General features: G+C 43.4%; 2 protein-coding genes across 5 annotated transcripts; one reads left to right on the top strand and one right to left on the bottom strand.

Moving 5' to 3' along the window:
* The first annotated feature begins 1,273 nt into the window (after nucleotides 1-1,273).
* Nucleotides 1,274-18,503, top strand: LOC135238648 (oxysterol-binding protein-related protein 2-like). 3 transcript variants are annotated; one of them, XR_010325166.1, is made up of 15 exons: nucleotides 1,274-1,443; nucleotides 6,927-7,061; nucleotides 7,363-7,486; nucleotides 7,577-7,652; nucleotides 7,772-7,906; nucleotides 8,213-8,310; nucleotides 9,214-9,396; nucleotides 9,723-9,830; nucleotides 10,165-10,254; nucleotides 10,353-10,479; nucleotides 12,066-12,191; nucleotides 12,520-12,643; nucleotides 12,863-12,953; nucleotides 13,628-17,368; nucleotides 17,400-18,503. XR_010325166.1 is itself a non-coding variant. In XM_064306793.1 (14 exons), the coding sequence occupies exons 2-14, from the start codon at nucleotides 7,025-7,027 to the stop codon at nucleotides 13,728-13,730; spliced, it is 1,422 nt and encodes a 473-aa protein (XP_064162863.1). In that variant the 5' UTR covers nucleotides 1,274-1,443; nucleotides 6,927-7,024; the 3' UTR covers nucleotides 13,731-18,503. The 3 variants fall into 3 exon arrangements, 2 of the variants coding, with proteins under 2 accessions (XP_064162863.1, XP_064162864.1); XM_064306793.1 differs by having other exon boundaries at nucleotides 13,628-18,503; XM_064306794.1 differs by having other exon boundaries at nucleotides 1,293-1,364; nucleotides 13,628-18,503.
* Nucleotides 18,504-19,439: 936 nt separating this feature from the next.
* Nucleotides 19,440-21,983, bottom strand: LOC135238649 (small ribosomal subunit protein eS21). Of its 2 annotated transcripts, XM_064306795.1 has the most exons (6): nucleotides 21,857-21,981; nucleotides 21,329-21,397; nucleotides 20,945-21,008; nucleotides 20,236-20,307; nucleotides 19,778-19,833; nucleotides 19,440-19,502 (listed from the first exon to the last, which is right to left on the bottom strand). In XM_064306795.1, exons 2-6 carry the CDS (start codon nucleotides 21,376-21,378, stop codon nucleotides 19,493-19,495), a joined length of 252 nt encoding a protein of 83 aa, XP_064162865.1. In that variant the 5' UTR covers nucleotides 21,379-21,397; nucleotides 21,857-21,981; the 3' UTR covers nucleotides 19,440-19,492. The 2 variants fall into 2 exon arrangements, with proteins under 2 accessions (XP_064162865.1, XP_064162866.1); XM_064306796.1 differs by lacking the exon at nucleotides 19,440-19,502 and having other exon boundaries at nucleotides 19,774-19,833; nucleotides 21,857-21,983.
* Nucleotides 21,984-23,475: the final 1,492 nt, after the last annotated feature.

The raw sequence follows: 23,475 nt of genomic DNA, 5'->3' as shown, positions 1-23,475 counted from the left end.
ACACATGTTTCATAGCCATAGCGGTATAATTGCAATAAGTAATCAGTCTCATGAAATTACTATTATCTAAAATATTTAACCATACATGCAACACTCACTACAGAGTTCTAAACTACCTCTGAAAACAATATTGGCACAAGAACTGGTCGTCAAGAGCTTTATGAAGTGGGTTTCCATGGCCGAGCAGTCATAAACATGCCTAAGATCACCATGTGCAATGCTAAGTGTTGGCTGAAGTGGTGCAAAGCACACCGATATTGGACTCTGGACCAGTATAAATGCATTCTCCGGAGTGATGAATCACGCTTCGCTGTTTGGCAGTCTGACAGACGAATCTGGGTTTGGCGGAATGCTGCCAACTGTACTGGAGAAGAATAATGGTCTGGGTCTGTTTTTCATAGTTTGGGCTAGGCCCCTTTGTTCCAGTGAAAATAAATCTTAATGCTACAGCATACAATGGCATTCCAGAGAATTGTGCATTTACAACTTTGTGGCAACAGTTTTGGAAAGGCCATGACATGACAGTGCCCCTGTGCACAAAGCATGGTCATAAACAAATGGTTTGCTGAGTTTGATGGGGAAGACCTTGACTGGCCTGCAGAGCCCTGACCTCTACCCCATCAAACTCCTTTGGGATCAATTGGAATGCCGACTGCGAGCCAGGCCTTACACAGCCAGCATCAGTGCCCAACCTCACTAATGCTGTTGTGGCTGAATGGAAGCGAATCCCTGCAGCCATGTTCCAAAATCTACTGGAAAGCCTTCCTAGAAGAATGGAGGCTGTTACAGCAGCAAAGGGAATACAACTCTGTATTAATGCCCATGGTTTTGTAATGAGATGTTCAACAAATACGTATGGTTGTGATGTTCAGGTGTCCACATACTTTTGGAAATGTAGTGTATTTAACTACAATATGGAGCTGGCTGCTGATTACTGGAAAACAAGAATAAAAATGCTATTGTCCACCATAATAATGTTATATCCACCTTGCCAACGACACTCCTCAAAAAAAGTGTAATCTATACATGAACGCGGATTCAAATTTGCTTTCCTAACGTTTCCACTGAACTCCATATCTATTCCTATATACGCTCTACGAACGTTTCCCATGAGTGATGCTCCTCTTCCTCCAAAACAACGTTGTAGCCCACCTCTAACACAGGAAGACGCCTCCATTCGGAGCGATGCGATTGGTGCGCCCACTGTTCATCCGCTTTCATTAAACAAATGACCTTTCAATCACCTCACCGTCGACCCTCCTTCTGCCTTGATTCAGGCATTTTTATGTACGCTCAATGCTTTCAGGCCGAGCGGTTCATTGCTTGAGACGGGATAGATCTTTATCCGCCACTTCCGCCTCTGGGTCAGTTCACCGATTGTGGTGTTCAGTTTACGTGTTGTTGTTGGTCGACTTAACGTCATTCGCATCAGTAACCACACAGGTAAAGTAAATATGTTAATTTAAGATGTGTCTTTGTCCATGCGTGAGCATACAGTGAAAGGGCTTTCATTGCAGTTGTGCGTTAGGTAACATGAGCTATTCAGTAATGGCCATCCTAGCCGATAACGTTATCTGTTTGCTTCGTAAAGCTAACTGGATAGCTGTAAACATGCAACCAAACGTTACTGATAATTAGGACTTGTATTGTAATGTACATGTGCTGAAGACTATGGATGGCTCTTAATCGTATCGCTCGTCAGTGCTTTTGTTTTAGTCAGACAGCTATTTAATATCTTGTTTATAACGAGCATGTTTGCTAGCACACTGCACTATGTCAGCGCCCTACTCCTTTTCAGATATTGGACAATGTCCATACCCAGATATCATAGCTATTTAATTGTTTATTGAAAATAGCTGGTTAAGCTTGCTAAATTGGTCGTGGTCGTCCAGATGTAGAACTAAGCTGTCTCGCTGAATGTAACTAGCACGAGCTATGTGTATTCACATCTTGGGGTTAGCATTATGCGACTGGGGATTTATGTTTCACTACCCCATAGCTAGCTAACGTTAGACGACTGGGAACAGAAACAGTCCGACTCGTCCATTGTCTACCTGGCTACTGAATTGTTTTTAAATATATATATATATTAGCCATATCTGCGAGTCAAGCATGACAGATTTTGGATATTACCTGGTTTACTTTGAGATTGTTTATCGGTGACACATGTATTGGCCGTCCATCATTAATTAGCTGTGCACTTTGACATACATTAATAATGTCATTATATATGGAGACTTCTGAAGCGTGCTAACGTCGGTTGTAGGCAGGGTACGTTTTTGGTTTTCATGCTAACGCTGGCTAAGCGTAATTGGGAAGGATGTTTCATGTGAGGTGGCTAGACTGTTATTAACGAGGCACGTTTTGATGAAATGCTGAAAATTCGTGAACTTGAGACTGCTCTCCTGTTAAATTGACGTGTCTCGGCTCCGACCTCAGTTAGAAACGGTGGATAAATTCGTCATGTTTGAACCGGGCGGAAGAGGGGTTACGCAACGCCACATCAAGGTGCGGGGAGTACCTGAAGGCCAGTGGTTTTTGGTCGTATTTGATGGCATGATTGTAACCCTCGCGCGGATTCACGATTCACACACATTTCAATCGCCTGTAAGGCTTGATGTAGACCACTTTCTTTTTATTTTTGGGAACTCTACCTTGCTTGCTCATGTTCATTTAGAATTCTGCATGGCTTCCTTAATTGTGGTAATTAAGTCGCTGGGTGTAGTATTAAAGATGGCTATGAAGCATACCTGACAGGTCAGAAACTCCCAAGAAGAGTGCAGCTGCAGTGGCATTGACGAGGACGGATGTTGTACTGTTCTTTTAGGAGTGCAGAAAATGTATACAGGGGCAAAAGTGATAAAGGTGACTGTATACAACACATACAAGAGCAAAGCATCTCTAAAAACAGGCTAGTTCATATGGAGAGGTTTACAGGTTCTTATTTTGTGTAAGGGCTGTCTTGTGAAATGGAGTTGAAGTTGCCATAGCTTGCTTTAGTTTGTGAAATCCTGTTTCCTCATGAAGTGGCTTTCCTGTTCACCCAGAGCTTTGAAATATGTTTGCTTCTGCATGACTGTAGTCAGGCGTTGGTATCAGTCGAAGGTCCTGAGTCATTGCAGTCTCAATACTGTGTGTGTGTGTGTGTGTGTGTGTGTTTTCCACGTTGGAGAGTTGTGACACAAAGGTGTTTGTGTGTGTTTGCAGTGAGGGGTGTTGCATGCATGTGTCTTTTATTAAGCAACATAGATACAAAATACAGTCATTTGTATGGTGTTGGGGCGACATAGCTCAGGAGGTAAGAGCGGTTGTCTGGCAGTCGGAGGGTTGCCGGTTCGATACCCTGCCTTTGGTGTGTCGAAGTGTCCCTGAGCAAGACACCTAACCCCTAACTTGCTCCCAACGAGCTGATTGGTACCTCGAGGGTAGACAGGGTAGGGGCTTTACAAGGTTGCGGTCGATCCCGGTAGGGACTGCGTGTACCTAGCAAGGGACTTAACTGCAGCTTCATTTTATCCAGCTGTATAATGGTACATGTAATGCTATGTAAGTTGTGTAAGTCGCCTGATAAGAGGTCAAATACTGAATGTAAGTAATGCGGCAGTTCACTTGGTTGTGAATGGTGAAAAGGCATCAATTTTACATTGGATAAAAGCGCTATATAAATGCAGTCCATTTACCATTAAAACATATCAGTGCAGTGTCCCCTGTGTGTCAGCCAACCCTGAACTACATTCCTATTGGAATTTATTCTTTTCTCAAACAGGGTTTTTACTGGCTGAAAATAGGGCTTAGGTTGTGACTTTGCATGGCAGTGACTGTGGTCTGGCTTTACTGCCACAATCAACTCAACACATTGTCTTCCTATATTAGCTTTATCTTCCTATATTTCTTATAAAATAAAACCCTGTCAACAGCCAATCACTGGCTTTGTAATAAAAGTGCTAGTTCTAAACTGGTTGTGTCGGCAGGTTGTTGGGGGTGGTTGAGTGGGCAGGTGATTGGGGCTGGTTGAGTCGGCAGGTTATTGAGGATGGTTGAGTGGGTAGGTGATTGGGGCTGGTTGAGTGGGAAGGTGATCGGGGCTGGTTGAGTTGGCAGGTTATTGGGGGTGGTTGAGTGGGCAGGTGATCGGGGCTGGTTGAGTTGACAGGTGATTGGGGGTGGTTGAGTGGGCTGGTGATTGGGGCTGATTGAGTTGGCAGGTGATTGGGGGTGATTGAGTGGGCAGGTGATTGGGGTTGGTTGAGTGGGCAGGTGATTGGGGCTGGTTGAGTGGGCTGGTGATTGGGGCTGGTTGAGTGGGCTGGTGATTGGGGCTGGTTGAGTTGGCAGGTTATTGGGGCGGCTGGATTTGGCAGGTGATTGGGGCTGGTTGAGTTGGCAGGTGATTGGGGCTGGTGCATCTGGCAGGTGATTGGGGCTGGTGCACCTGGCAGGTGATTGGGGCTGGTTGAGTTGGCAGGTGATTGGGGCTGGTTGAGTTGGCAGGTGATTGGGGCTGGTTGAGTTGGCAGGTGATTGGGGGTGATTGAGTGGGCAGGTGATTGGGGCTGGTTGAGTTGGCAGGTGATTGGGGGTGGTTGAGTGGGCAGGTGATTGGGGCTGGTTGAGTTGGCAGGTGATTGGGGGTGGTTGAGTGGGCAGGTGATGCCAGTGGAGTGTGTTTATGGCTCCCCTGGTCCCCCAGTGAAGGCTCCGTCGTGTTCCAATATAGGTCTGGCCCTCTGCATTGTGATGCTTACTGTGTTTGGGTGACTCAGCTTATTAAACCAGCATAGTGCTCCCTTTGTCCAGTCCCGGCGCATGTGTACAGTATGTTTTTGTGTGACAGACTTAACTTGCTCAATGCCGTGGAATTCCTGAACACTGTGCCCCTGGAGTGCCAAGCCAATATGGCTGCCGAGCATTCTAAATGCTCTAATTCAGTTTCTGACTGCGCAGACTTAAAATAAACATACTTATAAGCACTTTTTATGGTTTATAACTTTAGATAAGGGTATAAATCTTTTTTGTGAAACTTATACCTGCCCCGTGCCTACCGCCGTGTCAAACAAAAACGCTGGTGTGCACATCGGAAGTTAGGAATGTAACTGGTTCTACGAGTACCTGGAAAACTGTCAGTATGGATGAAAGTATGGATATTATCCCTTGCGTTCTGTGCAGGTCGAGTCACTTTACCCTCAAAGTGACGTCAGTGCCCCTGCAGTATAAAACCGTCTGTTGGCTTATGGCCTGCCTGACAGAATCTTCTCACCCCAAGATTTTGAGTGACAGAATGTACTGATGGTCTTCCAGGTATTCATTGGACCATAGTTACAATCATAACTTCCATTCTGACAGATCATCAGTACGGCTGAAAGTATGGATGACTCATACCAGCAAGTTCAGGAGGAATAGTACTAACTACCTTTTACTGTGCCCCTGCCGACAGCAGACATTGTGTAGTGGGATGCAAGGTTCACCTTGTAAAATCTGGAGAAAGTGCGCAGCGATGACAAAGTAGCGACTGCACAGACCTCACTCAGTGGAACGCTCCTCAACACTGTCCAAGATGTTGCAACACCTCGGGTGCAGTGGTAGATTGTGGGGCAAGCGGTGCCAGAGAACACAATCTGGACCTGAGCGATAACGGGGCCAAGCCCTTAGCCTTTGCCAGGAAGCTCACAGAAAGCTGATCTGACTTCCTGAAGCACTCTGCTTGCATGTAGCATTTGAACTGAATTAGACACAGGATATTTGCTTGCTCCTCCTCTGCACTCTGAAAGGGGTGGGGGGGGGGGGGGCACAGAATGCCAATAGCTCTATAGGTTGGATGGTCCAAAAGTGGAGCCCCAGTGGAGGCTGGGCAGGCGGCAGAATTGCTGCTCCATGTTCTAGCTGTGGATGAACTCCTCCAGCAGTCTGGTTGGAGAGAGCCAGCGTGTTCCCGGCGGGCAGGCTTGGAGAGAACGATAAGGATCACGGCCCACAGGTCTCCTCCTGTTGCAGCTCAGAGCCACCTGGGCGGTGCCTTTCTGCCACACTTCCCAGTGCGGTGGCTTTTGCTTTATTTGCTGCCTGCTATCAGGTGCCCTCTCCGCTGCTGGGCTCAAGATACGGCTGGGGGTCACAGGGTGCTCCTCAGGGTCTGCTGCCTCTGCTATGGTAAAGCTCACTGATCAGCCCTGCACATTTGCGGCTCCCAGAGGAAATGAGGTGACGGGGGCGTGCTGAATGGTGTAGCCGGAGGCACCCTTCTAAAGAAGGGGTTTGCCGTAGGAGCAGCCACTTGAGCATCATCTAGGCCTGCTAACTGATTGAGTTAATGCACTTGCACAGAAACCTTCATCTGTGTCCATTTGGCATGTTTTCAGCTTGCTCTCCGCCTGAGTAGGCACACCTTTGGTTATTTACCCAAGTTAATTTATCTTATTGTGTATTTGTTTTACTTTTGTGCTTAAAGTACAACGCTTAAAATAATTGATTTCTTATTTTGTAGACCTGTTTATTTTTCGCTATGTTTCTGCAGTGCTGACGCCACTTTATTTAGTTTGCTTTTGTGAGGTCTAGTAACACCAGTGTCAAAATTACATTACATTACAGGCATTTGGCAGGCCCTCTTATCCAGAGCGACGTACAACAAGTGTATAACCATAACCAGGAACAAGTGTGTCGAAAACCCTAGAGAGAAGTACTGTTCCAAAATGGTAACACTGTGACAAACCTAACATAAGCTGAACCTCACCATAAACCAGCAGACTCTCTGCCCCTCCAGAACTGGATTCTCTGACACTGTAGAACTGTGAGGTCTGGTCGCCACTTCCTGCTGATACTTCAGCTTGCTGTTACCTGACCCCATAGGCTGGCTGTCACGGTGATTGGTGGGTTAGTCGTTAGATGTCGTAGTCGCCTGCTTCAATTTGTGGGTGTGTCATGGTTCCTAGGCCTGCGCTGTGGTTGGTGGTGGAGTGCGATTGACAGCATTCGGCACAGACGGGAATGATGCAACACTAGAAGAGGAGGCCAGCTTCAGTGCGCAATCATGAATGGCGAAGAGGAGTTCTATGATGCCGTGACAGGTAAGAGCTACAAAAAACCACGACAACCCTGCCCCAAACCCCGACGCAACCTTTCTGCCTGTTAGGACAGCAGTGTGCTCAAAGAACCACAGGCTAGCCAGAACTACTGAATGGACTTTAAGCTTTCTGACAGTGCTGTGACAGTGCTTTCATGCTGTTTCGGATGTTTCTGTTTTATGGCAGACCAAATAACCAGCATTGTGTACAATCTAATGTTACATTTTACACCACCAATGTGTTTCTCTTCATTCTCTTTGTGTGTATGTGTGTGCGTGTGTGGCCTCGTACATGTGTGGTTCAGGTTTGGAGTCGGACGAGTCCTACGAGGGGGTGTCGGAGGCCAGCTTTAAAGATGCAATAGTGTTTGAGGGGACGCAGGAGGACAGCGACAGGCAGCTACAGGAGAATGGAGTGAGGCAACGCAGGTGAGGCAGAGCCCAGGTGTGCTTTGTTTCGTTTACCAGACGCTGTTTATTTAAATCAGTGTGCATGTGTTTTTGGCTTGACTTTTGCAGGACTGCCTTACCGGCGTCTATGATCTCTCGGAATAACTTCAGCTTGTGGGGGATTCTGAAGAAATGCATCGGACTGGTGAGAATGCAGGACGTTGTGTCACACTTGGCTTTGATGAATCACGCCTGTGCCTATTACCACACTGTCGCACGTATTGCGTCATACCAGTGTTGGTTGTGCTTGCTGCTGTGGCGCAGGAGCTGTCGAAGATCGCCATGCCCATTGTGCTGAACGAGCCCCTCAGCTTCCTGCAGCGCATCTCCGAGTACATGGAGCACACATACCTCATCCACAAAGCCTGCGCCACGCCCGACCCTTTGGACCGTATGCAGGTTAGAGCGCTGTTCGCACGCTCGCACACGTACTGGCTCTCTCTCATCAGAACTCATCCATGCAGTACTGTGTGCTGCCTTAACAGAATGAGCCATTCAACAGCCCTATATATCAACTTTTTTCCTAATGACTTTCCACACACACACACACACACACACACACACACATACTTGGGCTGGGTATTGTGAGATTTCTCACGATACGACAATTAACCCTGTGCACATGAGAATGTGCTGAGAGTCTAGTGTATGAATAGGTGTGTTCTGTTATTGGTGTTTCTCACTCTCGCTCTCTGTCTCTCTCAGGCTGTGGCTGCATTTGCTGTCTCTGCTGTAGCGTCTCAGTGGGACAGAATTGGCAAACCCTTCAACCCCCTGCTGGGAGAGACTTATGAACTCCTCAGGTGAGAGAGAAAATGTGTGTGCGTGGTGTTTTTATTATATGTGCTATATATTTCTATAAATATTTTCACTTCAGTTTTTATTTGATTCATAATCAACTAATAATTGGGATTTAAAACGTAAGCAATATGCCCTAGCTGGAACATGTGCAGTTGGTACAGTATGTAGAAACTGGGCACTTCCACTGCGGCGTCAACCACGCCACACACATAACAGTGAGTGGAGGTAAACCACTTCCTATTGGCCTGACAGATATAGACCAGTGAAGCACTGTGTGCCACCTTGAGCACACAGTATTCCGCTATCTGTATGATTTCATAATTCTTTACAGATGAATGTGTGGAATGAAGTTCAAACATCAGTTTTATCTGGTTGACGACCTTGTACATGGTTGTGATGAAGTTTTCTTTCAATTTAAAGCCACCCTGGACTGTGTGGTAGTGTATTCATTGTACAATACACTGTTACACAATATTGAATACAGTATAATCGGACCTTCAGTGCACAACTGCCTAGATATTATATATCTAGAAATTAATGAGATTTCTGTATGCATTTGTTCTGCTAATCTGTCAGTCTAAAACTTTAAATCTAATGGTTGGACAGTGGTGTAGACACTAAAAGCTTAGCTGAATAAATGAGATTTAGAAATACCACAGTGTACATAAATCTTACATTTCTATGTTAAGTTTCATTCAGAAACGAATGTGATTTTTGTGCACTGTATTTGTAAATACCACAGAGCACATTGAGAGAGCACATCAGATATGACTGAATCGATACTTTACAGTGTTCATACATCACATTTGTTTCCAAGTGTTTAGTTTCACTTCTTGGTACCTGTGTAAAATAGTGGTCTAGCCATATTTGATGTCTCTCTCTTTCTCCTTTTTTATTCCTTCCAGGGAGACTGAGGGTTACCGTCTGATTTCGGAGCAGGTCAGCCATCACCCCCCCATTAGCGCCTTCCATGCAGAGAGCCTGAACCAGGACTTTGTGTTCCACGGCTCCATCTATCCCAAACTCAAGTTCTGGGGCAAGAGTGTGGAGGCAGAGCCTCGGGGAACTATCACTCTAGAGCTTCTGAAGTGAGTGTGAGAGTGTGAGAATGCGTTTGTGTATAAAGTGTGTATGCATTTTTATTATTATTTTGTGACAAATTGCATGCCTTATTTGTGAGAGGATTGCAAATCCAACCACATTCAAAATATAGCAAAACAACTGCAGCTACACACTGCTGTATCCACTGTAGTGGACAGCCTTTCAAGCTGAAGGGCAAGTGCTGATGTCTATATCCTTGAATAACCGCTACAAGGTAATTCAACAGGGTAGTTTCAAACACCCTGTGTCTTATAAGACAGATGGTTATAAGTCCCCAGTGTATGCTTACCCTGCGGTGATCTCTGTGCCTCAGACATAAGGAGGTGTACACATGGACAAACCCCCTCTGCTGCGTACACAACATAATCCTGGGAAAGCTGTGGATCGAGCAGTACGGCACGGTAGAGATCCTCAATCACAGGTGAGCCATTAGGACCGGCACTGTTCTCATATGTTAATGCCTGCTATGGGGAGGTCAGTACTGCAGTGGTGCTCGGTTTGTGTCTGTGGTACTAGCCAGTTCTGTCCTATGGCCAAACATTATCCAAAATTTGTCATAGCACAATTACCTACAATCCATCACAGAGCATTTGCTTACCATCCATCACAGAGCCTTTATCCACAATCCATCACAGAGCTTTTTCCCACAATTCATCACACGGACTTTGAAGCCTTCTGGGTACCTGAATCTAGCCTCGATTGCCATGGATTACTAATGTATGCTTGTCTTTCCTTGTTCTGCTGGGTTTGTGCAGTACTGGAGATAAGTGTGTGCTGAACTTCAAGCCGTGCGGTATGTTTGGGAAGGAGCTGCACAAAGTGGAGGGCTACATCCAGGACAAAAGGTGAGCTCAAAAAATGTGTGTGTGTGTATGCGCATGCGTGTGTGTGCGTGTATCTGCAGTGTATAGATCAATCCTCATACTGTGTTTTGGGGTATCAGTAAAAGGAGGCACAGAGTGCTGTATGGGAAGTGGACGGAGTGCATTTGGAGTGCGGACCCGCAGGAGTACGAGGCGCACCGCAAAACGGAGAGGAAAGGGGCCGGTGACGCTCGGAAACACAAGCAGGTGAGCGCAGCACCTCGTGCTGGAGATGCCGCTGTCACTCTAGGGCCTTTTCCATGTCCTGTCCAGGGAAGCTATACCCAGTTTATCTCTGTATTAAAGGCATACTATGCAGGGTTTTTTTGTCTTGCTGTGGTCTTCCTGTGTTTACTGTCAAAGAAATCTCCCCCGTTTTCAGATGTGCCCACTCACCCCGAGTACCCAATTTCGGCAGCCTAGCTACCAGCTAACATAGCTAGCTGATTAGCGTTACTTACAGGTCCAACAGAAAACATGGCAACTCCATGTCGCTTTTCATCCCCTTGGTGAACTTCAGCTGAGGCCACAGAGAAAAAGCAATTCCATGGTTAAGTTCTTGAACGAGTCCTCTCACTTATTTTTTTGTATTGCTGTATCTGAGCTTGTGGCTAGCTAGCTAGCAACAGACTGCTGAAATCTGCTCCCAAACCACAGGCTCTATAGCCACACCCACCCCTTCCCATTCAAAAAAAGTGCCATGCCTAGAAATGCCCCAAACACATTTTAGAACAACAAATACAGGTAAAGGTGCACAAATTTGGCACAAGTTTGTGAAGGCACCATAGACATGCCTTAGCACAGTTGTTTTATAATGTTTTTAAGGTAAAGATCCTGCATTAGTATGCCTTTAACCTCGCTTTCTTTCCCATGACGGATAAAACTGGGCGGATTTTATTGGATATAATTTTTTTTTACTTTTAAATGTCAATAAACCATTTAACAAGGAACTGAGGCAATGAAATGTTGTAAAACAAATATGTAAATTCACACATCATGGCAATAATGGTATCCAGACCTTGGCCTGACAGGGATGTTTCCGCAATGTCCATTTCCCCAATCACTGCACAGGATTGTGTATTAAGATCAGGTCAATTAAGCCAACCTGGTCTTGAGTAAGCCAAGCTGCTGGCCCTTCGGTCTAATGTGTTTTGGCTTGAGTGTGAGTTTTCTGTTGCTCAGCTTTTTGCTTCATATTTGTGGTTATTTAAAATGTTATGAAAAACGAGTTTACTTTCCTTGTAGTGAATATGCAGTGACACTGTTGAGGTAAAATCACTGGTGCCTTTGTAGCTGGTGTGTTAGCGCACATTGTTAGCTTTATAACAGAGTAATGGTCCTGTAGCACAATAATGCTAGTGTTATCTTTATAGCAGAGTATTGCTAGTGTTAGCATTAGCAACAGTTATGTTGGTGTTAGCATTGTATGGGTTATGCTAGTTTTGGCTACATAGCAGAGCAATGCTACTGGGATTTGTAGCAGTACAATGCTAGCATTGTAGCCACTGCATAAGGTTCCCTACTCCTCAGTACATAGATCTCTTAGTCTTTGTGTTTGTTTTTGTAACTGTTCATGATAGGACATGTGAGTTCTGTCTATATGTGGTCATTCCAGTGTAGAATTGAGATGGAGCCAAAAACACGATAAGCCACACTGATCACGGGAGTCAGCCAGCAGTTGTGCGTGGGGTGTGGGCGTAGCTGTAGGTGGTGTCTAGTGTGTGGCAGTGGGTAAACCACTGACATGTAAGTAGGCATGGCGCAGTGATGGGATGTTTGTGCTGTTGCACTAGGAGGATGTGGCTGTGGTGGAGAACGAGGATGCAGATGACATGCCTGAGGTGCAGGAGACTGTTGCCGTGGTTCCCGGCAGCACACTGCTATGGAGAGTTGCACCCCGCCCTGCACACTCTGTACAGGTACATGCAGTCTACTCCTACACTACAAGCTACACACACTGTACACACAAAACCGTACCAGTTCGTTCTACATGGGTACCCTATACTCACACACTACACATACGCTACACTCACTCTACATACACTGTACACACTTAACCCTGCCCTGCTCCCAGTATACAGGTACCCTATATTCACATACACTGTGCAAGCATGCACACGTAAACACATACACACACATACGTAATCTTTATCTCTGGTATAGATGTGTAATCTGTCTCTCTCAGTTCTAGAGGCATGGTCTTTTTCTCTGTGGTGTAGATGTGTAAACTCTCTCTGTCTGTTGTAGATGTATAATTTTACCAGCTTTGCCATGTCTCTGAATGAGCTGGAGCCAGGGATGGACGGCATCCTCGCACCCACAGACTGCCGCTTGCGCCCCGATATCCGAGCCATGGAGAATGGTGATATAGGTACAGTTACACCCACACCTTGCCCTACCTGTCCTAACCACGCCTACACCCGGCCATGCCCAGTCCAATCACACCTATGCCATGCCCTGCCCCATCTATCATAGGCACACCCACAAGCTGCCCCACCCCAGTACAGCTGCACCCACTCACTGCTCTGCCACAGTGGACCACACAGAAAGCTGAGGCTGTTTGGGCTTAGCGGTGTTTAATCCCCTGCAGACACGGCCAGCAGAGAGAAGGAACGGCTAGAGGAGAAACAGCGAGCGGCGCGGAAGGAACGCGCCAAAGACGAGGAGGAGTGGAGCACCAGGTGTGTTTCATAAGCACGTGGCCGTGGGCTTCCTCTGTCCGTCCGTCTGTCCCTCAGTGTGTGTGTATGGGTCTGTGTCTAGCGGTGCTTTCACACGCGCATGCATAAGGCTGTTTAAGTTAACGCATTCATTTAACACACGTTTAATGCGTTCATTTCATTAAATTAACACACTTTCCCATGATTCCAGTTTCTACCTAATTTGCATGCTTTGATTTGAATGTCTAGCTAACCCCGCAAACGTGTGCTGTGACAGATGATTATGGAAACGTGTGATCATCGATATTTGAATAGCAAATGCCACATGTTGCTGGAGGGGTGGGCAGTCCATAAATCCATGAGGTAATGCTCTGGGCAGCTAAGCACCCAGATGGTCTGTTCCAGTGCAGACTGGTCGGGGCAGTTGGCTGTAGTGTTGCCTCTGCATGGAAAGGGGTTCAACTGGCCTGGGTGGCAGCGTCTCCTTATGCATCTTTCTTTGTGATTATTTGAAGTAAATGACGTGTCATGTATGATCATTTTAAGTGAGCTGCAGTAGCTGAGAGCAGCACAGAGCAGTGAAAGGTTACTATCACCATTTCAGCAGTCTGAGCATGGTGATGCTGCATCTATATTGCTTAGTGAACATGGGGGTCTCTCTGTGATGTTTCCTCAATATTCACCTTCTGTTTCAGGTGGTTCCATTCAGGTACGAATCCATACACAGGGTCCCAGGACTGGCTCTACACAGGAGGGTACTTTGATAGGAAATATACCGACTGTCCTGATATCTACTGATGTGGGGGCCTTCTTCACCCCCATCTGAAAAACAGTACCATATCTCCTTTGGAAGCTCTGAGTGGGTGTGGCTAATTTCTTTTTTTTTTTCTTTTTTTTTTTAAGCTTTTTATTCTTCTTGGATTGTTTCAATGTCTACACTAACTCACCTACCCCAATGGACTCCTTGTATAAAAAATTTAAATCAGGGATACAGATGCTTATTTGACTGAAGAATTGTAATTTATTTTATTTTTGGGGGTGGGGGTATAGCTGTGAAATGTTTTTTGTTTTTTATGTTTTTCTCTTCTGATGAATATGCTTGTCCACTGTCTGTGAATTTAAAAGGTACGTGTGGGTGTACACACACATACACACACATCTGTGTGTGTGTGTGTGTGTATATATGTATATATAATTTTATATATTACCACACACACACACACATATGCACATTTATTTAATATTTGTTGGTCTTACCTTGCATTGATCGAGGTACCTCTTAGACACCCCCAGTTTGGTGTGTAATAGAGATGCCCCTCTGCTCCAGGTTTTGTCACCGCTCTTTGTCCATTGAAACCAGGCCTGTGTTCCCCATACACAGGCATGTGCACTGCACATCCGGGTAGCACGTGCATCTGTGCATATGCAATAGGGGTAGCTCTGCTTAGGGTTTTGAACCGCAGCCATGGCGCCCGTCCACGTAACATGAGATACAGTTAGCTAAAGAGCAAGGCCCCCAGTTCAGGGAGCTAATCACACACTTACTGAAATTCCAGCACAGGAGCCTGGGCGGCCACAGGGTGTGCTGGTTTTCATCGACTGAATGAGTTACTGATTTTAAGGTGGAAACAAAAACCTGCTGATGTTGCTGCTTCCCAGGGCCAGGGCTGCTGCTCTGGGGAGTGATTTTACAGTTCCTGGCAAATGGTCAAAACCTCGCCGGCACATGCTGCAAATGCTAAAGAGTACATACTGCTAAGTACTCAAGTGAACAGCCGGAACCAAAAAATGTACATTTGGTTCCATGTGGAACGCACATTGCTATCATCACCCTGCCATGAACTTTGATCTGCATGTAGGTAGAGTACATGACTCATTTGAAATGATGTGGTTGTGCTAACAGTATTTCTTGTACAGTGAAATACCATGGAGACAGAACATATGTTGGATTTGTACACAAACTCCTCAATTGGTGTTTTCTTCTATGGCATTTGAATATCTGGCAAGAACAGATAATGTGTTTCAAAGCACTCTGATTTCTGTCTTCTGAAGTACACAACATATCTGAGGAATTTGTCTGCATATGCACAGTTGCGCGATTCAGTTTAGGAATAGCTCATGAAACATCAGTCACAAACTTCTGTACTTCAAAGGTAGTGTGCACGTACAGTATGCGTTGGAACATAGTCCTAGTTTCTATCAAAGGTGGAACTTCCAGTTTCAGAAAGTAAAAGTCCTCCCCAATATTTTGTTCCCAACACCTGGATTTGATGATTAGCACAATTCTTCAGCCAGGAGGTAGAACTAATCGGTAAAATCCGCTCCAAGTTCATGGGTGGACTTTTTGACCCCTGGACTTCACACCTCTGGTTTCCGCTCAGGTATATGAGCTGGGGGTGGTGGGTTGAGTCTGGCCTGCAGCTGTGTTACCTGTAATATTAAGAGCGAGGTGGCTTTCCTGATCGGTGCCTTTTGCTTGCTGATGAAGGAGAAAGTCCTGACCCTCATGCTTTTTCCTTTCTCCAATTGTGATAAACTGCAGATTGTGTAAAATTAATGACAGATTGTGAGGCGAGGGGTGAAATGACAGCTGTGCTGCATGAACTGCTTTTTATTTTTCGGTTTGCTTAATCATGATCAGTGCTAGGCAATGAGAATAAAACCTTTTTTTTTTTTTTATTAAAAAAAGGAGAGTGAATAGTCTGTCCTCTTCGTTCTTTATTCAGACAGAGAAAGCAGGGAGGGCAAAACAGACAGAGAAGAGACCACAGGTCAGAAGTTACTCTGGTGGATGTTCGAGCCTACTTCCGAGCAGGGGGACTTGCATATGCCTCACCTGCCACCCATTCTAGTCCATTTAAGGCCCATCTCTTTCACTCTATAGTCAAACAAAAAACTATTTTGTTTTATGTAATAATGAATTGGATTAAACCACTTTTCTTAAAGCTTATCCAGTAATCATTTTGGGCTATTTATTGACGATGGGTTGTTCCTCGTTCTTGTAATACAATGTTGTCTAATGTCCTAGTATTGCTAGGAAATTTAACTAATTGTCTTCAGCTGATGGATCTGAATACGTTGGTGACTAAGCAATTATGTTTTTCAAAATGAACTTGGTTTTTTGTATGTTCAGATTTCTAGGAATTTAGACAGATTCACTCCTGTTCTTACTCATTCAAAATAAAAATCTGGAAAAACCCTGAGAAAAAATATGAAAATTGAAAATGCGGGGGCCTGTCAGGGAAATTAGATTGTTTTCTCTGGGCCGAGACTGAACTTAAAATCTGATGAAAACCGTGGATTGATTTGTTTGAAATGAAATCAGGCTGTGGGAGAAGGACCAGGCCTTCACACAGGCTCTCCTCTCGTCTCCCATCTAAAGACTGTGTGAACATGCTGCCTGAATGTAGGCCAACCCAGAGCCTCACTGCAGAGTATCTGAATGAATCTGTCACAGTCACTGTTTGCTGTATGTGACTGGCTCATTTTTACTTGTGGATTCATTTGTGTGTAGATGTTGAGCTTATAGTTTTATTTGATGGAGATACCCCTGCCTCTGGGAGGAATTGTTTTGTAGGTCATGGACACCGCTCACACCCCACCCTTCCACCCTCCTGTATTGCCGTAGTTTGTATGAATTACCCCTGTACCAACAGTAATATACTTTAACAACGGCTAATTACCAATAGTCAGGATGTTTGTTTGTATTTTCTTTTTGGCAGCACTACATTTGTATGTACGTACATTATAATAATGCATGTTTCACAATGTATACGATCCTGATTTTAAATGATTTGGTGTCAAAATGAAAAGCTGCTTAAGACATTGTTTACCTAGTTAGTAAACAAAAAATGTTTTAGTCATAATACAAAATAATAATAATAATAATACTAACCAATATTAATAATATGAAAAAACATATGATCAAGGTGTACACATCTGTGTGTGAGTATCATGTAGAAAACGTCTTTAGCTACTGGCAAGTCATACTGTAGTTAGTTAGATGTACGGACATGAGCTGTTGCAAGTGGGATTGAGGAGAACTCTCTTTAGCCCTTGAGCAACATCATTTTAACATCGAAAAGACGGAAAACCTTTTTAAAACTTTGCATGAAACAAGTGACCCACAGTCTCTGAATAGTGAACTGTGGGTCACTTGTTTCATGCAAATGTATCAGTCCAAGCCCACGAAAACCTGTGTATCAATCTGTTGAGAGAGAGAGAGAGAGAGAGAGAGAGAGAGAGAGACAGACAATGTCTTTTAAAATCCTGGTTTTCAGTAATGTTCCCATGTCCAACACACCACTGTTGTACAGTGGGGTTCAGCAGTCTGGTGAACATGACCCCGTTCTAGTCTTATTTGGGATTGTTAAGGTTGGCTGTTTCATTGTGTCATATGATGCAGGCTGGCTGTCTGATTGTGTCATGTGATGCAGGTTGGCTGTTTCATTGTGTCATGTGATGCAGGTAGCTTAAAAGTGATTTCTAGGATAATTCTGTTGCATCCTTTTTGTACCAGAGCACTAGAGTTGCCAACAGGCCCGTAGTTTCTTCCGTATTTCCCTACTGTATATCCTGCATATTTTAGTTGCCACGGATGACGTGCTGTGAACACATTCAGAAATGGGGACCTGCATCCTGTATTTGAGCATGTAGTGTGAAAGCACTGTTGGCCAGATGCTGTACTGCAGAGTCCTAGAAACATGGGGCCCAGATTGTGTATGACTTTTGGTTTTTGTAGGTCTGAACAAAGGCTACAGCTGTATGGTAAAATTATGCAGCTACAGTTAAGTGAAAACTGGAGAAATCAGCTGTCCTCTCTCTCTCTCACGTTATCTCTTTCAATTTGATTCAATTCAAATATCCTATACTCTCTGTCTCTGTCTCATTGTTTTAAACCATACTTGTTTTGTGCAGTAACAGGTCATCACTTAAATTTGCGGTGCATTTTTTTCTTTTTACAATATAGCTTAAATCTATGCAAATAATGACCACTGTGTGTATCTGTACATTAAAGACATGTATACAGTGTAAATAGACTACTGTACATATGAGTACTTGCTGTATGTGTCTGTTAGAATGTGAATTGTCTAGTAAGATACAGACCACTGGTTCTGTATATGTGAACATAAAAATAAATGGAGAGGTCCTCATCATGTACAGTAGTTGATATCCATTAATAACATTAATAAAATTAAATGAATGTTGTGTCTTGGGACACTTTTTTCTCTTCCATCCCTGATTGTTGATCCTCATTCAGAAATCTTAGAAGTGTGGTACATAAAAAAACACATGCTCACATTTTTCTCACCCTTTCTTTGTTAATTGTACCTTGTTATATTTGTCTTCACATTGTTATGCTTCGAAGAAAAAAATCACAAAATAAGTGTTACCTGTTTGGGTAGTTACCTTGTTTGTACAGAAGGCATCTAAATGTTACTTAAAAGTAATTACACTACTGCTGCTGGTGGTGAGACACTTCATATCCGTCTCAACAAATGTATGTTTAGTTATTTGTAAAGTAGCAATAAATGAATTGTATGACGCACCACCATTAAAAGATGGATTTTATTTTGTGTGTGCTTATTTGTCTTCTGCATTTAGATCCTTATTTAGTTTGCACTTTGTGTCACTGGCTGAGTGGGGTAATATTTTTCATTTGTTTTCACGGAACCCTCAGGAGGTCTTATTTTCTCCAGCCCACATAGACAGGCATTCACTGTATTATGTTGAACGTTAGCTCGGTTGTGGGCTCTACGGCTAAGGCACGAGTGCGTAGGAGTGCTCTCCTAAGGATGTCCCGTATGAAGTCTCTGCTGCACCAGTATCAATTCATTAAAATAAGGGATTTCAAAAGGGGCTAATGGGCATTTGTATAAGAATCAAATGAAGATGGAGGGATACTGAAGAATAAGAATAATTTTGACTTGTCAAATGACCAAACTGACACTGCAGTGTGCTCATGAAACTCCTCTACTAAGCTTTACCTTGGTTGATTTGCTGAATGATTGGCTTTATTACAACCCAACCGTAACTCCGTACACGCAAGCGTCTAGCCAATCAGTGAACATGTTTATCACTGGACCACTAGCACAAATAAAAACTTGCATCCTGACTTTACAGTGTGAAAGGTAAGGTAATGCAGTTACAGCTAAACTCTTTAAACACATCAAATGTTCTTAAAGGTCAACAACTAAATCCTAAAATGTTTTTGTGCATTTTGTTTTTATTACTGGATGGCTAATCTGTGAAATTTCCCCATTCAATTTCTGGCTTGGTATTTAACTTGTGACTAGTGATCCGAAAAACTAGAAACTTTTAGAACACCATCTGCAACCAGATTTCTAATCTCCTGATCTGTAGATAACTTCACTGCATACGTCATGTCACTGACAGCCCTGTCCCCCGACTAAACGATGAAATAAACTAGATGCTGATTTGTCCTAAAACAGTGAATGAGACAGCACAGAATGACCATTACAAGCAAACAAAGGAATGAGACCCATGTATTTTTCTCCGACATTTTATTCAACTAAGTGGAAGCAGAACATCCCTGTGATTCAGAAGGTCCTGAAAGAAAGGGAGAGCAGTCGGATGAGTGGAGACCCAGTGTGGAACATAAACTGCAACAGCAGCTAACACAGACAGCAAAAACTACAACTAATGCAGCTTCAAAGCTTTATGTAGTGAACTGATGGTTTTGGCTTCTTTAAATATTACCATAATTAGAAGAGACCTGGGACTCAAAACAATTTAAGAGCAAGAACCAATCCAGCCACGTCTTCGCAGGGTTATGGAACAGTAGCGTGCTCAGCTACATCAATGGCAACAGTGAAAGGGCTTACTTTGACACAATGCCGTCATTCTTTGCCAGCCTCAGCAGAGAGTCGTCTGCCTCACCCTGTGAACATCAGAGCAAAATTTGATTAATTTTCTCACACACACAAACCAGCCTTTGTCAATTTATTGCGTCAAGACAACATTTTAGGCCTGTAGGAGTCCCATCATATGGACTGTGTATGTGGTCTCTTAATAGACTGCCAGGAATGAGATACACATTATCACTGTTTTGGCAAGGTAAAGGACTGGGATTTTAACCAGGACACTTGCTCTGGTGGTCAGTCTGTTCCAGGGAAAAATCTGAATCAAATTAGAATATCTTGGGGAATTGCCACATTTGCACATGAGAAGAAAAAATCAAATACTACTTTCGATAAGCTTTCAGCTGTTTTACTACTACTACAACATGCAAAACTCATATGCCATCACATGCAGAAACTGTAAAGCAGGATGTGGACTATACCATTCTCCGGATGGCTCCACAGATGGCATAGGTCTTGAACTGGCCATTGAAACGGCCAGTTACCTTGTCAACCTGGGGAGAGAAAAGGTTATATTATGTAGACACAGTGAGACCAACCACCAGTGCCAATTCAGCAGACTGACCATTACAGACTCACAAACACAAGCTAATTCACTACCCACTACTTACATCTGCATCGTTTGGTCAAGTACTTTATAATAAAACTCACACCTTTGTTACAAAGCTTATTGCATACAGATATTAATGCATTAAATACATATTCAATCACTTATGTAACTACTATGGCAACTAACGTTGGAGGTCTGTGCACAAATAACTGGCTCGGCATCATTTGTGCTCTTTGCCAAAACCTCTACAGAAGCACTTTTGTCGGTTCCTGGATGCAAGTCTCTGCTGAATTCCCAAATTTTACATATGTAATAAACACTGTGCTGGAACTTGCAGTGGCGCAGCTGGAGGAACATTCACACTCAGGCAAGTGCACAGTTGAAGAGGGGGGCTGTTCTTGCCATTCAATTTCTGTCCTATTAATTCGTCTGGCTCTGTGGTTCCATGAAGTTTGTATTAAAATGTATGTTTGGTATCCCAAAATTACACACACGTCAAGACGATTAATTATTGTTTATGATATTGTGACTTGAGGCGTGTTTAATCCCACAAGGGTAATAAAATAAATCACTGAACTCACCTCTGCAACGTTGATCTGAATAGATGCATGGTCCTTGGCTCCGATGATTCTGTTGCTTGCGGAGCTGAAAGGCAGACAATTGGCGAGCCAAATGAACGACATTTCCAGACACTGCAGAATTTTCATCCAAAAATTACAGCTAGTTCGAAAAGGGCAAATATACGATTGATCGACGTAAAAAATAACACAAACCAACGCCATCAAATCTATACTGGTAAAAGGCTGTGTGGTGTTACTATTAAATGCACATATTTCACGGTAAAACCGTACATAAGTCGCTAGCACTAGGTAGCCGACAATGTTTAAACAGACCACACGTAAGAACAGGATTGGTATTTTAAACAAAACGCTCATAATGGCTAGTTGGCCATAGCTGTTACTTACCACTTGCGTGGGACATACAAATCCACGAATTCACCAGCGTCGTTCTGCATCTTGAGTTGTTCCTGTGAACTTCACAGCAGAGGAAATAAACACCTATTAGCTAACGTTAGCTTTCCCGAACACGCAATTGGCTACAACTGACCAGCAACAGCAAACGTATCATAGCTAACCGATCTGTTATAGTCACAACACATCAACGATTATTGATCATTGATATAGTGAGCGGGTATGTGCACACCAACCTTCAAGTAGGTAGTTATACATTGATATTCATATCATACAACTGCGTGTACCTCCAGTACCCTATAAAACGGTATACCACAGCAAGCACATGTGGCCTCCTGGATGCCATACTGTGCTTGCTTCAACAATGCTAGGAAATACTCAGAAGAATATAGTTTTATGATGAAAACAGTGAATCGTACAACTGTAAGTTGTTCACATTCATAGACACCGTTTTGCTTTGCTTAATTGTCCCCACAATCACGCAGTATTTAGTTTTATTTCACGAGCAACACGACCAGTTACCTGCTCTCAGAAATGGCTGACACGGAAAGGAGGAGCCAGACGGCAGGAAGTGATTACGAACTTTGCGACTACTTCCAGGCCAGGGTCAAGTAAGAGCATAGCATTACACAAGCGCTAAGATTTAACAGGGGATAGTTACTAGCCATCTTTTCCGCTGATAAGGAAAAGTAACTAAAATAGTTTTTTTGTTATATTAGCACGTTTTGATTACATGATGTGTGCTAGGAAATAAAGAAACGACGAAGTGTTTATTTAAGTTTAGTTTATTCATAGTGTCTTCTTTATTAAAAAGCTGCCAGGGGGTGATCTCAGTTCCCATCACTGTTATTTGGCTAACCAAGCTAACACTACAGCTAACACAGAATGAGCTACGTGTACTCGCGGTAGGGGGCTAGACGAGTCCGCACCGGACCTGGGTCTAAAAAATGTGAACTGTCCCTATAAGGATACTCGGATTCTCTGGGCGAAAACCAATTTAAAAATAACTGTTACATCTATTTTTTAAAATAAATATTTACACCTCGTGTACAGAATTTAAATTTCCCGTAAACTATTAAGCATAGGAAATAAACAATATTTCATAAACATTTTACAGTGATTTATATATCATTGTTGTTATAGCAATATATATATATATATATATATATATATATATATAATCATATTTTATTATTCATATAATGTAAGAACTATTTAGTCCTGATTATAAAAAAGAACTTACAAGTTCAACAAATTCAATGAAGTTATGGTCAGGAATATAAAAAAAAAAACTATTTTGTATAATTAACCTACTACTAGCACTTTATTGAACATATCCTATGCATAAAAGTAGTACAGCTATTCTTTTAATACCTACACACATACTTGCCCTTTCACTTTTAAAAGTACCTTGAATGCCATAGGAGTCACATTATATGGACTGAATCATTATGTTGTGTAAAGACTGCCGGAAATTGGCGGTATGCCTTCTAGTGTCTGTCAGCAATAAATGGCAACAGCTAAGACAACATGCTCTGTTCCTTGTATCCTCTGTACAGTAATGATGGGGGGAGGGGGCAGGATGATTTATGGATCATGATGGGGTGTTGTACCTCCCTCACTCCCATCACTGACAGTCTGTTTGGCAGAAACTTCTCAGAAGGCTTAAAAATCTTACTGTCACCGCTGCGTATAGAGAGCAACAGTACACACATTTTATATGGGTCATGTTCAATGTTCAATATAAAAACCCAGTGCAATAATTACATCACGTCCTCTGAAACAATAAAGTTTTACAACTCTAATTTGCCAGAATGTACAATTACATAATCTAGGTTTGTCATGTACCTACACCCTTGTGCATCCGGTACTGTGTCAAGCCTGGAGACCCGTAGGGACTCTGTCACTACTACAAGACCTGGCAAGCTTCTTTGCACACTGCCAACTGTACAAAAAACCTGATGTCAGTATAGAGTGTTTGCTCCATTTTTCTGCAGACTTCACACTCTAACGAGTAAAGACTAAGGCGACAATGCAGCGCTTCTACAACAGCCAATTTCACTCTTGCATATCAATCAACTGTGAAATAACTAATCAAATCTACCAGGATGTAATAAATACCCAAAATCAGTATATTCTGT

This window comes from Anguilla rostrata, chromosome 13 (assembly GCF_018555375.3).
Source record: "Anguilla rostrata isolate EN2019 chromosome 13, ASM1855537v3, whole genome shotgun sequence".
NCBI classification, from domain to species: domain Eukaryota; kingdom Metazoa; phylum Chordata; class Actinopteri; order Anguilliformes; family Anguillidae; genus Anguilla; species Anguilla rostrata.
Note: the sequence above shows the minus strand (reverse complement) of the source record. Positions and strands in the feature narration are given on the sequence as shown.

What these genes read in the sequence shown, in the direction of transcription:
- LOC135238648 (XM_064306793.1), top strand. Translation starts at nt 7,025, where the DNA reads ATGAATGGCGAAGAGGAGTTCTATGATGCCGTGACAG. An exon ending in ATCACTCTAGAGCTTCTGAA is followed by an intron (nt 9,397 to 9,722) that starts GTGAGTGTGAGA and finishes TCTGTGCCTCAG; the next exon opens with ACATAAGGAGGTGTACACAT. An exon ending in CATGGAGAATGGTGATATAG is followed by an intron (nt 12,644 to 12,862) that starts GTACAGTTACAC and finishes AATCCCCTGCAG; the next exon opens with ACACGGCCAGCAGAGAGAAG.
- LOC135238649 (XM_064306795.1), bottom strand. Translation starts at nt 21,378, where the DNA reads ATGCAGAACGACGCTGGTGAATTCGTGGATTTGTATGTCCCACGCAAG. An exon ending in TTGTATGTCCCACGCAAGTG is followed by an intron (nt 21,009 to 21,328) that starts GTAAGTAACAGC and finishes TCTGCCTTTCAG; the next exon opens with CTCCGCAAGCAACAGAATCA. An exon ending in TTCAGATCAACGTTGCAGAG is followed by an intron (nt 20,308 to 20,944) that starts GTGAGTTCAGTG and finishes TTCTCTCCCCAG; the next exon opens with GTTGACAAGGTAACTGGCCG.